This window comes from Pseudophryne corroboree, chromosome 5 (assembly GCF_028390025.1).
Source record: "Pseudophryne corroboree isolate aPseCor3 chromosome 5, aPseCor3.hap2, whole genome shotgun sequence".
Lineage (NCBI taxonomy): Eukaryota > Metazoa > Chordata > Amphibia > Anura > Myobatrachidae > Pseudophryne > Pseudophryne corroboree.
The window spans coordinates 100,645,138-100,658,060 of record NC_086448.1 but is presented as its reverse complement, the minus strand read 5'-3'; the positions used below and the strand labels follow the sequence as shown (position 1 = coordinate 100,658,060).

Genomic DNA, 12,923 nt, shown 5'->3' with positions numbered 1-12,923 from the left:
CATGGGGTATAGACGGGTCCGCAGGAGCCTTCGGCACTTTAAAACTTTTTTACAGTGTGAACTGGCTCCTCCCTCTATGCCCCTCATCCAGACCTCAGTTTAGAAAATGTGCCCGGTGAGACTGGACGCACGCTAGTGGAGCTCTACAGAGTTATACTGGAAAACAGTAATCTCCAGCTTGGAGGAGAAGGAATTTATGGTGTCGGTGGACATCAAGGATGCTTACTTGCATGTTCCCATTTACCCTCCACATCAAGCATACCAGAGGTTTGCGTTTCAGGACTCCCACTACCAGTTCCAGACATTGCCATTCGGGCTCTCCACAGCACCGAGAGTATTCACCAAGGTGATGGCAGAGATGATGGTTCTCCTTCGCAAGAAAGGAGTCAACATAATTCCTTGCCTGGACAATCCCCTGATAAAAGCGAGATCCAGGGAGAAGTTAGTGCAGAACATTGCACTATCCCTGACGGTGCTTCAACAGCACGGTTGGATCATAAACTTTCCAAAATCACAGTTGGAACCGACAATGAGATTATAATTTCTGGGAATGATACTGGACACCGAAGTACAGAAAGTATTTCTACCGGTGGAAAAGGCTCTGGAAATCCAGAGGATGGTCAAACAAATTTTGAAACCAGCACGTGTGTCGATTCATCAGTGCATCCACCTGCTGGGGAAGATGGTAGCGGCCTACGAGGCTCTACAGTATGGCCGATTCCATTTTCTAAACTGAGGCCTGGAGGAGGGGCATAGAGGGAGGAGCCAGTTCACACTGTAAAAAAGTCTTAAAGTTCCGAAGGCTCCTGCGGACCCATATATACCCCATGGTACTAAATGAACCCCAGCATCCTCTAGGACATTAGAGAAATATTATTTACATATCTCCTGTACTTTAACCACTTGCCTGGCATGGTGGCATCAGATACGACCCTGCCTGCAAGTGCTTTATCTGACCTGGTCGCACAGGATGCGACCAGTCAGATAAACTGTGTTAGCAGCAGCAGGGAAGGGAAACTTCCGTCTGCTGCTGCTGTCAGAGTGACCGGAAGGTCCCTCTGCCTCCCTGCACTCTCCCCCACTGATTGCCGTGCTGCCGATCACTGCTGATTTGTCAGCAAGGCAGGACCCCCCCTCCAGCAGCTGTAGACAATGACAGCTGCTGGGGAGTGGAAATTAACCCCCCCAAGCCAACCCTGTGTACCTGGAGGCTATCCCGGCTTTCTAAATGAAAGTTGCAATGTTTCGATGGTCACAATGTTTACTATCGATGTTCCGATGTTTGGGGGGGAAATATTTGAAACAAAAAAAATGTTCTCTGTTTTTTAACTAAATCATTTTGCATAGGGTTAAATTTATGTTCTTCACCTACTTCACTCATAAAAACCCCCGACAATTTCTGAGCGTTTTTTGGGGGGTAAAAATCGTCAGTTAAGTGGTTAATAGTTACAGGTACATTTGGAAGCTGTACTGCCTAAGGGAACTCAACCTTTAATCAAACATTCTCTGTCATTGCTGATCATATTACATCGATCTTTGGCCTGATTTCATTCAATGTAATATATCTGAATAGTGGCGATTGTTTCCTTGCTAGTGCGTTCAGGAGGAGCAGCGCCGTGTCCTGTACTTTCAGATCTAGGATGCTAGGATTTGCGCACGTGTATGTCAGTACCTGGATGAAGCTGAACTCCCTCCAGTTTAAAGCGTTATTGACAGACGGGATTGAAGTTACGGCCAGCAAGGAGAGCAGTCCGAGGCTCATTATACCAAAGGAGATATACATTTCTACCCTCCACACTTCTTCCTCATTCCAGGAATTATCAACGTTCCCATGGACCTAAAATACAGGATAGGCAGGAACAGCTTGGTTACATCTGCAATTGTCACACACTGCAACTACATAACCCTACTGCACACAAAGCTAACAATACAAATTCTGCAGCTACACAATAACAATCACTTAGAGAAACTGCCACTGGTGTACTCCGGACCCAACATACAGTATATAATAATTACATAAGCATATACATCATTATATATAGTGCAAGCAGGGGGTGAATTATAAACTGATGAAACGCCCAGCATTACAGTATATACACAAACATGCACTTATTCTACTTTTTGATGTGCGTCTGTATGGCTGCTTTACGTAAATGTTCCCTAACCGCAGTCCTTTCAGAGAAATATGCACGCCGGCAAAAATAAATATGTCACTTTGGTTTCTTACATTAAAAAACTACTTATCTCGAGGGGATGGCATCGGGATCCTGGCTCTTGATATGTCGGCAGCAATAATACTGGCAGTGGTATCCTGACGCTCAGGATCCCGACACTTACTAAGTGAGTATACTATATCTAATCCCCAAACCCCCTAACCCTCCATGTCTGCAGTCTGACCCCAACCCCAGCCCCCACCCACAGCCTAACCCTAACCGTTCCCGGCGGTGCCTAGCCCTAACCACCCGTTCCTGCTGCCTAACCCTAACCCTCCCCAGGTGTGCCTAACTCGCCCGCCCCACAGCCTAGCCCTAACCCCACCTTCCCCCCACAGCCTAAACCTAACCTCCTCACCCCCCCTTCCCACCCAGCTTACCTCTTCACTGGCCTGGCAAGTACTCATTCGTGATCCCAGCGGCAGGAACATGATAAATGTTGGGGTCCCTGCGCCGCCAATCTGAGTAGTGTCAGGATTCCAGCGTCGGTATTTTGGTTTCCAGGATCCCAAATGCCGAGATTGTGACCAGGGGCCATCTGGAGCCTCCTTAATGGATTGCTAATTATTTTTCATGTTCCCCCTAAGCACACTTTTTAAAATTTCTTTATAGGGTTGATTCCATTCGGTACCAAATTGGGACATTTTTAACTATATTCTTCTAGTATCAAGAACAGGTGGTCTTCAGTTTGCCGGCTGTCGGGATCCCGGCACACAGTATACCGGCGCCGGAATCCCCGACAGCCGGCATACCGACACTTTTTCCCCCTCTTGGGGTCCACGACCCCCCTGGAGGGAGAATAAATAGCGTGGCGCGCCACCGTGCCCACAGCGTGGAGAGCGAAGCGAGCCCAGAAGAGGCTCATTTGCGCTCGCCACGCTGTCGGTATGCCGGCGGTCAGTATGCCGGCGGTCAGGCTTCCGGCGCCGGGACCCTGGCCGCCGGCATACCCTACTACACCCTCAAGAACGTACCTCAACAATAGGTTGATCCTTACAGGAGGAGATACTTACCTCAATTTACTCATACCTTCGTTTACTCCACTACAGCTCTGGGGTATGTATCACCATTATTTTCACCTGTTCATCTGGTATTGGTGTCACTCACCTGCTTACATCATTTGTATTCAATGGTGTTTGTATCACTCCCAGTTTTTTCTTTAACACTTTAATAACAGATTGGTGTGTAATATCCCTGCTATTGTTAGTCTTGTTATGATATGTTGTCCTGCTATTATATGCATCAATATGTATTAGTGAGGGTCATGTTTTACCACCTAGATTTACCCCTGAGGAAGTCATTTTGATGAAACGCGTTGGGTTTTCTATGAATTCCATTTGTATCTACACGAGCCAATAACAGAGTGCAAATGCTGATTCCTCCATGAATATTTGATTATGCAGTGATCATTGGATGTCTCTTACGTCTGTACAACTTATGGATGCTTGTTGATGTATCTGCACTCGGCTTGGAATGTCTTAATGGACTTTTATAACCAATTAAAAAGTGTTGTTTTATGTTACAATGTCTTTGATTTTATAATATTCAAGGTGCAAGGTGGTATCACATCATACATTACTGGTATCAGTTTAGCACCCTCGGATCCTTTTTTGCCCCACATATATGTAAATGTCCATCGCGCTATAATTTAATTTTACCTGTTAAAAAAGTGTCTGCGTGAACTTGCTAATTAGGCATGCTTCCAAAAATATAGTCCTCATCCAGAGAGTTTCAGTACTGCAAAAGGAAGTCTCGTTCTTGACAAAATTGGGTGCATTACTGGGTTTACTGTGGCTTCACTTACTTTTCTTCTATAGAACTCACGTATAACGCAGATATTTACAGAGAATATTTGGTCATTCACATAACATTCCCTGCCCCATTGGAGCTTGCAATCTGTATTTCCTATACACAGACTGATATAGGGATTATAAAGATATAGGTCTAGATGCATCACTTGGAGAGTGATAAAATGGAAAGTGATAAACTACCAGCCAACCAGCTGCTAACTGACATTTTTCAAACAAGGCCTGTGACACGGCAGTTAGGAGCTGATTGGCTGGTACTTTTTTTCTCTCCAATTTATCACTCTCCAAGCGATGATGCATCTGGCCCTATGGGATGTTTGACCAATCATAATCAATAAAAGTGTCTCTTATGTCACCAGACACCACTTCAAATTGCTCCCTCATCCCAAATCCCTAATATCTTTAATTATTACATCATGGTATCTGATATTTGAATGCTCTAGTAGTTAATCATATAATGCTAACCTTGAGTGTTATTGATAGCCAACTATAAACGGCATTTGTATAAGGTACTATAAGATATTGTAGTGTGATTATATGAGTTAAGTATAAACTAGATTAAACCGCCTTATGCTGGCCATACACTTGTGTGATGCCTCGCGACGCGACATCGCGGGGCATCGCACCTGAACTGCCAAAGTGATTACCATGCAATAGATCGCATGGTAATCACGTGATGGGCACGTCACCGCCGAGTGGGAGCGGCCTCTGTGCGATATATCTCATGTGGGTTTAAAACCACATGCGATCGCACTGCGATGCGAGAAATATTAAGTGCAGCACATAATATCTTGAGACGCGATATTCGAGCGGCGTGCCCGCGCATCGCGTCGAAAGGTACCTTAAATGTGCATACAATCCTTCGATTTCTCTCACAGATGTGGTCGAAATCGAAGGATAGCACCGATTATCTCATAAGTGTATGGGCACCATAAGAGAGGGAAAAGCACAGGAGGGGAGAGGGCCCTCCTCATTCTGAAGGCTTGGGACAGACAGGGGTGACACAGATGGGGTACGAGTGTGTCATGTAGCAGAGGGTTAGGATGATGATGGGGTAGAAGTGAGGCTAGTCTAATGCTTACACATACTAGGGTTAATTTCAAAGGCCAAGGAACCTATTAGTATGTTTGGATTATGGAAGGAAACTGGAGCACCCAGGGAAAACAGGAATTAGAAGCTGAAATGCATGTAACTGAAAACCGGCCGCTAAAACAATGATTCACCAGTAAGCAGCCCTCAAGATTTATCTCTCTTCTATCAGCTCCTACGTGTCAAATCCTCAGTCTTAGGCTATGGTCGGAAATAAAGGCGGATTCTGTTGTGCAAGCCAAACACAGCATCAAATGAGCAGCAACTGGATGCAAGATGTCACATGTAACTTCTGCTGTTCCTCAAACCGCCTATAAATGTCACTTACAGTATGTGTCTGATGCACGCCGCTTGCTGCTGCAGGGCCTGATTTGTAGCTGGGAGCAAAGCAAAAAAAAAGCAAGCATCTTTACACCTGGGCGGCAAAACCATGTTGCCCTGCAGGTGGGGCAGATGTAAGGGGCTGAGTGTCATGGAAGTGACATGGGTTCTGTGCTGTCGCGCATACGGAGAAGGGAAGCAGGTTTCACACAGATCTCTTGCACCAAGCACTGGGCCGGTGCAAGTGCAGATACTAATAATTATTATTGCAGCTGAGGATAGAAAAACACTGGGCAGGGCAACTTCCTGCTTGAAGCTGCACGGATCCTCACATTAGCCTCATGGAAACTCAGTAGTGCCACAGCATCACACAAACACAGTCACTAGTATCACACTCAGAATCAGGCCCAAAATGTGCAAAGAGAGTTCGATGTGACAGGGGTGTGTCCACACGTCTAAGCTGCAGTGTAAAAATGAAGCCGCCCAGCATCTGTGGGCAGTTATGGATCAAGGGGTCGTCCTGAAAACAGTTGACAGTATCTAGGTCAACCCCAAAAGGTCAACATGGGAAAAAGGTCAACATAGTAAAAAAGTTCGACATGGAAAAGGTCGACATAGAAAAAGGTCAGCATAAGTTTTTTACATTTTATGGCACAACCAGGGGACCTCATGTGGTGGGTCGTGGTTAGAGGGCCCATATTTTGGCCAAAATTATGCTACACACCTCAATTTTACCCTATACTGCAGAGTTTATTATAACTATCAGTGATCACGCGCAGCAAAAAAAATTGTGCGTCCCAGGGACCCATCGCTTTAAAAAAATTGGGGTCCTATGCCACTATTTCTGGGTCCTATCACATATTATGGGGTGCGAGGGCAGGCAGTACTGGGGTTTTTTAAGGGGGTAAGGGCAGATAGAAGTTTGGGCAGTACTAGGGGAAAAGAGGGGGATAGGGATAGGCAATATCCCTACACTGGGTGTATACATATTACGATACTGGGTGTATATTATACACAGAATTACATATATGCCACATATGGTCCGCCACTCTGTTAAACAGAAAAACTGTGGGCCTAATCCAGACCTGATCGCTGCTGTGCGACAGCAGCCGATCAGGTCTGAACTGCGCACGCGCCGGTGCCGCAGTGCGCCAGCGCATGCCAGACAGCCGACGGCCGTCTCAGCCCTGCGATCGCCTCTGCCTGATTGACAGGAAAAGGGGCCGGGCCTGACATGCGGGGCGGACTACCCCTGTGCTGGGCGTCCCCCCGCATGACTGTGTGACTGATCGTAGATGTGCTAAATTTAGAGGTCTGAATTAGGCCCTGAGTCCGGTGCCCCCACAAACTATATTTATAGCATATCCAAAATAGTGCGGCACTTACGGCTATAGACAGACGACAAGTGACACAGTGGTAACGGATATCAATTGACTGAAACATTGATCATTGATGAAGTTGTAATTTTTCGTATTAGCAGGGAGTGCCTCACTCTGTTGGATATGTTATATTATATATGTATATTTTACACATCACCTGTTTAATGTCACTTCAAAGATCCTGGGCAGGGCAATCACATAGATAATTATTTATATATATAAATGGGATTACGTGCAATTGGATTTTACATTTTTTGACCAATCGGCCCCAAGTGGTTAAGTTAGGCAGTTTTGTTTCTGGTGAGGTGCAGCTAAAAACTGGTGTGCCTCAGGGGTGCGTTTTGAGCCCACTACTATATTCCATATTCACGTATGATTGTCTTTCAGCCGTCAACTCTGTTAAGGTAGTGAAATTCGCCGATGATACAGCAGTGGTTGGTTTGATTAGTGAGAATGATGAAGATACTTAGGCATGAGGTTTAAATTGTCAGAATGGAGTAAGGAAAATTGCTTGCTCTTAAACACATCCAAAATGAATATAGCTGCCGATTCGCGTGCTTCTGAGGGTAACGGGGCCAAATTCGGCAGGTTTTGGCCCCGTTTCCGACCATCTCAGTTCGACTTAAAAAAAAGTCGAACTGAGATGAGGGACCTGAGAGGAGGAGACGGGGGAGAGCCGCGGGCAGACGGGGGAGAGCCGCGGGTAGAGGGGGGAGAGCCGAGGGCAGAGAGCCGCGGGCAGACGGGGGATAGCAGCACTTGAGAAGAATGTGTCATAGCTGCCAGACCTCACGGACGGCAGCGTCCACCCGGCTCCAGCAAGCAGGACCTCACTTGCTCGAGCCGGGTGGACGCTGCCGTGAGCGGCGGCTATGACACATCCTCCTGCAGCGCTGTGCTGTAGCGCTGCTGTCCCCCGTCTGCCCGCGGCTCTCCCCCGTCGATTCACGTACTATTCAACAAGTCGAATTCCCTGACTTGTCGAATAAAAATGCTGGGGACTGGACAGGCCGGAACCCCATCCGACCTGAAAAAGTCGAAAACTGACGTCTTGAGTCCTGTTGGAGAAAGAGCGCTATATAAATAAAATTATTATTATTATTATTTTTGACAAGACGGCAGTTTCAACCCTAATTGAATATACCCCATAGAAGTAAAACAGGTGGAGGGAAATATTGCATCAACAGGAAACGTGTTCAAATGTGCACAACATACGTGAATGTTAATTTGAGCCTTAGCTGACCTCTAGAACTGCGTCTAATGCTACGATGATCATCTGCTGTGGTAATATACTATGGGAGCAAATGTGCCACAAGGGTAGGAAACAGTGTATGACTGTGATGCAAACAGAGCCAGTCTCACCCCGAGCGAGGCACAGTATGTACATAAATGGCACTCACCTGTTGATAAGCAGAGTTCAGAAACAAGTAGCGCTCTGACCGTCTCATCGGCAGGCACATGCTGTATACAACGTGGACGGCTGCAAAGAAGAAGCTCAGGAGCCCCAGCTGTTTTCTACACTGCAGCCAGTTCTCCAGCCACAGAGGAAAGCGCTTGTACTTTGTGCCATAATACAGCTGGTGAGCTGCTGCCAGGAGCCCGGCTAAGTAAACCAAAGACAGCAGAGTGATAGCGACAATGGGCAAAGTCTTGTTGACAATCTCAATGGGAATCTTGTAGAAGTCACTCTGCTGATTTTTGAAATATGGATGAATAATGTCCCTTATGAAAGAGTAAATGAAAAAGAAAGTTGCGAGGCTGATGGCCAACACCACGGGGCCCTTCCACGGCGTGAAGAGGCGCAGAGGCAAGTTCTCTATCTCTCTGGATGACGATAAGGTACCCATGTCAATCGGCATGAAGTTCATCTGGCGAGCAAGTTCAATCACTTGATGACGAGCTTGAACATTATTGCTGCAAATATATACCTGCAAGTAACACAGTATACAATCAATCCATGTATTATAAGACAATGCCGTAGCTTAGTGAATTATTCTATAATTAATCAGGTGCCAGAGACGATCATTAACCACAAATGTAATGCTGAAAATCTGTCCTGAGCTGAATGCATGAACCATTTATGTGATCACTACATGTAAACCCCCGACTAGCAGTTCCGCTGTTCTGACTAGTGGTTCCGCTGTTCTGACTAGTGGTTCCGCTGTTCTGACTAGCAGTTCCGCTGTTCTGACTAGCAGTTCCGCTGTTTTGACTAACGGTTCCGCTGTTCTGACTAGCGGTTCCACTGTTTTGACTAGCGGTTCCGTGGCACTGACACCAGGATGTACGTGTCCCACAGTCCCTGTCTGCCGTCACCCTAATCCAACCAGCCTGCTGCCTGAGGCATAAACAATTTGGATTACTGTTGTACTTAATGGTGGCGTTCCAAGAGAATGGGACCTTGCAGTTCTGCTAGTTAAAGGTTAGAGGAAATTGTACATATGGTCCCCTTAGCCATAAATATGAGCAACACATACTGCGATTCTGACGGTCAGTTAGGCCGTTACAGACAAAATCTCAGCATGTATGGACCCATAAAGACAGAGAGGGTCACTGGATGTCTTATGGGACAGATGGTAAATTCAGTTGCTTGATAACCGCATCTGGCTTTGTACGTGGTCACTGTCCGGCCACACTAAAGGTCTTCATTCCCATTTTATAGAGGTTTATGGTTTACGGGACTTCTTTTACTGCTGTGCGTCTCTAAGGAATCTTAAGAAAACCAATTTTTTATGTCTGAAAAAGAAATACACTGTAAAAAGCTTGTGCTGTATTACCTAAGTGACTAACACTGGGTGACAACATAAGTGCACTAAGAACTGAACAGGACAACTGAGCGGTCAGGCTTGGAACTTTCGGTGCCTCATCCCTTATCGTGAATCCCACTACCAATTTATAAGACAAGGGAATGTTATGTGGGGTACACACTTGGCCGATAGATTGGATGTGTGGCCAACTGATCTAACAATTGGCAAACGATTTTGTGCATACACGTTTACCAATCGTCCGCCCGATTTGACTGACATCTTGCTCCATGGGCTCTGCGGCTGAAGTTTGTGAACTACTGAACTTTCTTGTCCTCTGGGTGCAGTAACTCTTGTATTACATAGTGATGCCTCAATAAAAAGGGCTTACTGTCCCCACAATTATTTATAATCAGCCAGTACCAGCTCCCATGCAGTAAATACAGTCATACATGTAGAGATGTACGATATACACATGGCCCTGGATAGATAGGAGGTGGCTTAGAACTTACTTGGCTGCTGGCATCTTTCGGACCTGACTGCAGTGCCCACGCCGAAACCACATTAAACCCCTTCACCACATAACAGTCTGGGAAGAGTGAAGACAAATACTCTGCATTGGATTCCGGGTACTGATCTACTCTCATGTTATTGCTGACGTCCACCAGTATTTTCCCACTGAGCAAATGCTTCACGTCCCACAAGGAGGAATAATGTTCTCTGTGTATTGCCACAAATATGATGTTTGACTTTATAATGGCGTCCTCGTGGTGCGTGACATCCACCACGTGGGGAAAAAAGTCGGCAACGCATTTCGGTTCCCGGCTTCCGATCACCACATGGTAACCGCATCTTATGAGCCGAATGGTCAAGGATTTGGCAAAGTCTCCGCTTCCAAGTATCCCTATGGTGGTTCTCTCTTCTTTGAAACCGTTGGCTCCGTTTGGTAAGAAGGTTTCGTTCATGTTCTTTGGACTTCCCATCATAGTGATGGATTCCATCGCTCACAAGTCTCCACTTCTGTCTTCCGATCTGGAAATGCAAAAATCACATTTTTATCACACTTAAAGCCAAATGGAAACCGTAGGCGGATCAGTACATGAAATAACACTAACATGAGTCTTTTGCACCCCGTGGGCTAGTATAAGCCCAGTCAGGCCACACACATGTGATAATGACCACGGTCATATTGCATTTTTATTACGGCTGCACTTTCCACCAGTGCTGTTTGAATTGGGAGTCATTATGGACCCTACCCACTGAGATTTGCAGCTAATCTAAAACAACGTAATTGGCTGGGAAATTGGGAGCATGTACGGTACCTTAGCCTGCAAGAAAAGAGGGAAGGGATTTATATACACATGTTTTAATATATGCTAGAATAAAATATTTTTTTTTCTGGTTTGTTATAACGGAAACTATAACCATTTATCTATTTATTAGGTACATACAAAAGACTGACACTACAGAAGAGAGGAGGAAAGGAAGGCTTGTATGAAAACATTCATTATAGTGATATACATAACTCACACAAGCTCTGTTAGGATCAGTACATAGGATAAGATGCTAAGTGGTTTCTCCTGTAACACAACTGCATGTACAGTGCCTTGCTAAAGTATTCCCTGGAATTAAAATGGATTGTTTGAAGGTTTGCATCATTTCATTCACAGAACATGGCTGAAGATTCTTTTTTATTTTATTTTTATTGTGTAACAAACAACAAATAGGATAAAATACCAGAAAACTTCTGTGTGCATAACTATTCACACCCCTAAAATCAGTACTTTGTAGAGCCACCTTTTGCAGCTATTACAGCTGCAAGTCGCTTTAGATAAGTCTCTATGAGCTTGCCACATCTTGCCACTGGGATTTTTGCCCATTCCTCAAAGCAAAACTGCTCCAGCTCCTTCATGTTGGATAGTTTCCGCTTGTGAACAGCAATCTTCAAGTCTGACCACAGATTCTCAATTGGACTGAGATCTAGGCTTTGACTAGGCCATTCCAACACATTTAAATGTTTCCCCTTAAACCACTTGAGTGTTGCGTTAGCAGTATGCTTCGGGTCATTGTCCTGCTGGAAGGTGAACCTCCGTCCCAGTCTCAAATCACAGGCAGACTGAAACAGGTTTTGCTCAAGAATATCCCTGTATTTAGCACCATCCATCTTTCCCTCGACTAGAAACAGTTTACAAGTCCCTGCTGCTCAAAAACATCCCCACAGCATGATGCTGCCACCACCATGTGTCACTGTGGGGATGGTGTTCTTGGGGTGATGGGCTGTGCTGGGTTTGCGCCAGACATAGCGTATTCCTTGGTGGCCGAAAAGTTAAATTTTAGTCTCATCTGACCTGAGCACCTTCCTCCATACATTTGGGGAGTCGTCCACATGCCTTTTGGCAAACTCAAAACGTGCCTTCTTATTTTTAACACTAAGTAATGGCTTTTTTCTGGCCACTCTTCCATAAAGCCCAGCTCTATGGAGTGTACGGCTTATTGTGGTCACATGTGCAGATACACCAGTCTCTGCTGTGGAACTCTGCGGCTCCTTCAGGGTTACCTTTGGTCTCTGTGCCGCCTCTCTGATTAATGCTCTCCTTGCTCGGTCTGTGAGTTGTGGTGGCCGGCCCTCTCTTGGCAGATTTGTTGTGGTACCATGTTATTTCCATTTGAAGATGATGGATTTGATGGTGCTCCGGGGGATCATGAAAGATTTGGATAATTTTTTTATAACCCAACCCTGACGTGTATGTACTTCTCGACAACTTTGTCCCTGACTTGTTTGGAGAGCTCCTTGGTCTTCATAGAAACATAGAATTTGACGGCAGATAAGAACCACTTGGCCCATCTAGTCTGCCCCTTTTTTTATCCTTTAGGCAATCTCAACCCTTTTTGAACCTTAATTCTTTGTAAGGATATTCATATGCCTATCCCAAGCATGTTTAAATTGCTCTACAGTCTTAGCCTCTACCACCTCTGATGGGAGGCTATTCCACTTATCCACTACCCTTTCTGTGAAGTAATTTTTCCTTAAATTTCCCCTGAACCTCCCCCCCTCCAGTCTCAGTGTATATCCTTGAGTTCTAATACTTCTCTTCCTTTGAAGAATGTTTCCCTCCTGAACTTTAAGACCCTTGATATATTTGAAAGTTTCTATCATGTCCCCCCTTTCCCTTATCTCCTCCAAACTATACATGTTAAGTGATTAATAGTAGAGGTGTCCTGGGGGGAGTTAGTGGCTAAGTAAGAGTTAATGGATTCAAGAATAATTTTTTTAGACACAGGGTTATTTAGGAGATATGGGTATAGGCGCCACTGACTAGGTGGATTGCGGATATCATGGAGGTTCCATTTCCAGAGAACTGGAGCGTG

General features: G+C 45.4%; 1 protein-coding gene across 2 annotated transcripts in view; it reads right to left on the bottom strand.

The window, feature by feature from the left end:
* Positions 1-12,923, bottom strand: part of STEAP2 (STEAP2 metalloreductase) — a 159,900-nt gene that overhangs the window by 90,917 nt on the left and 56,060 nt on the right. For both annotated transcript variants that reach the window (XM_063921503.1, XM_063921502.1), the window contains exons 2-4: positions 10,067-10,586; positions 8,211-8,738; positions 1,673-1,837 (exon numbers count right to left, since the gene is read on the bottom strand). In XM_063921503.1, the coding sequence (XP_063777573.1) occupies positions 1,673-1,837; positions 8,211-8,738; positions 10,067-10,555 (1,182 nt within the window). In that variant the 5' untranslated portion in view covers positions 10,556-10,586. The remainder of the gene's footprint in view (positions 1-1,672; positions 1,838-8,210; positions 8,739-10,066; positions 10,587-12,923) is intronic.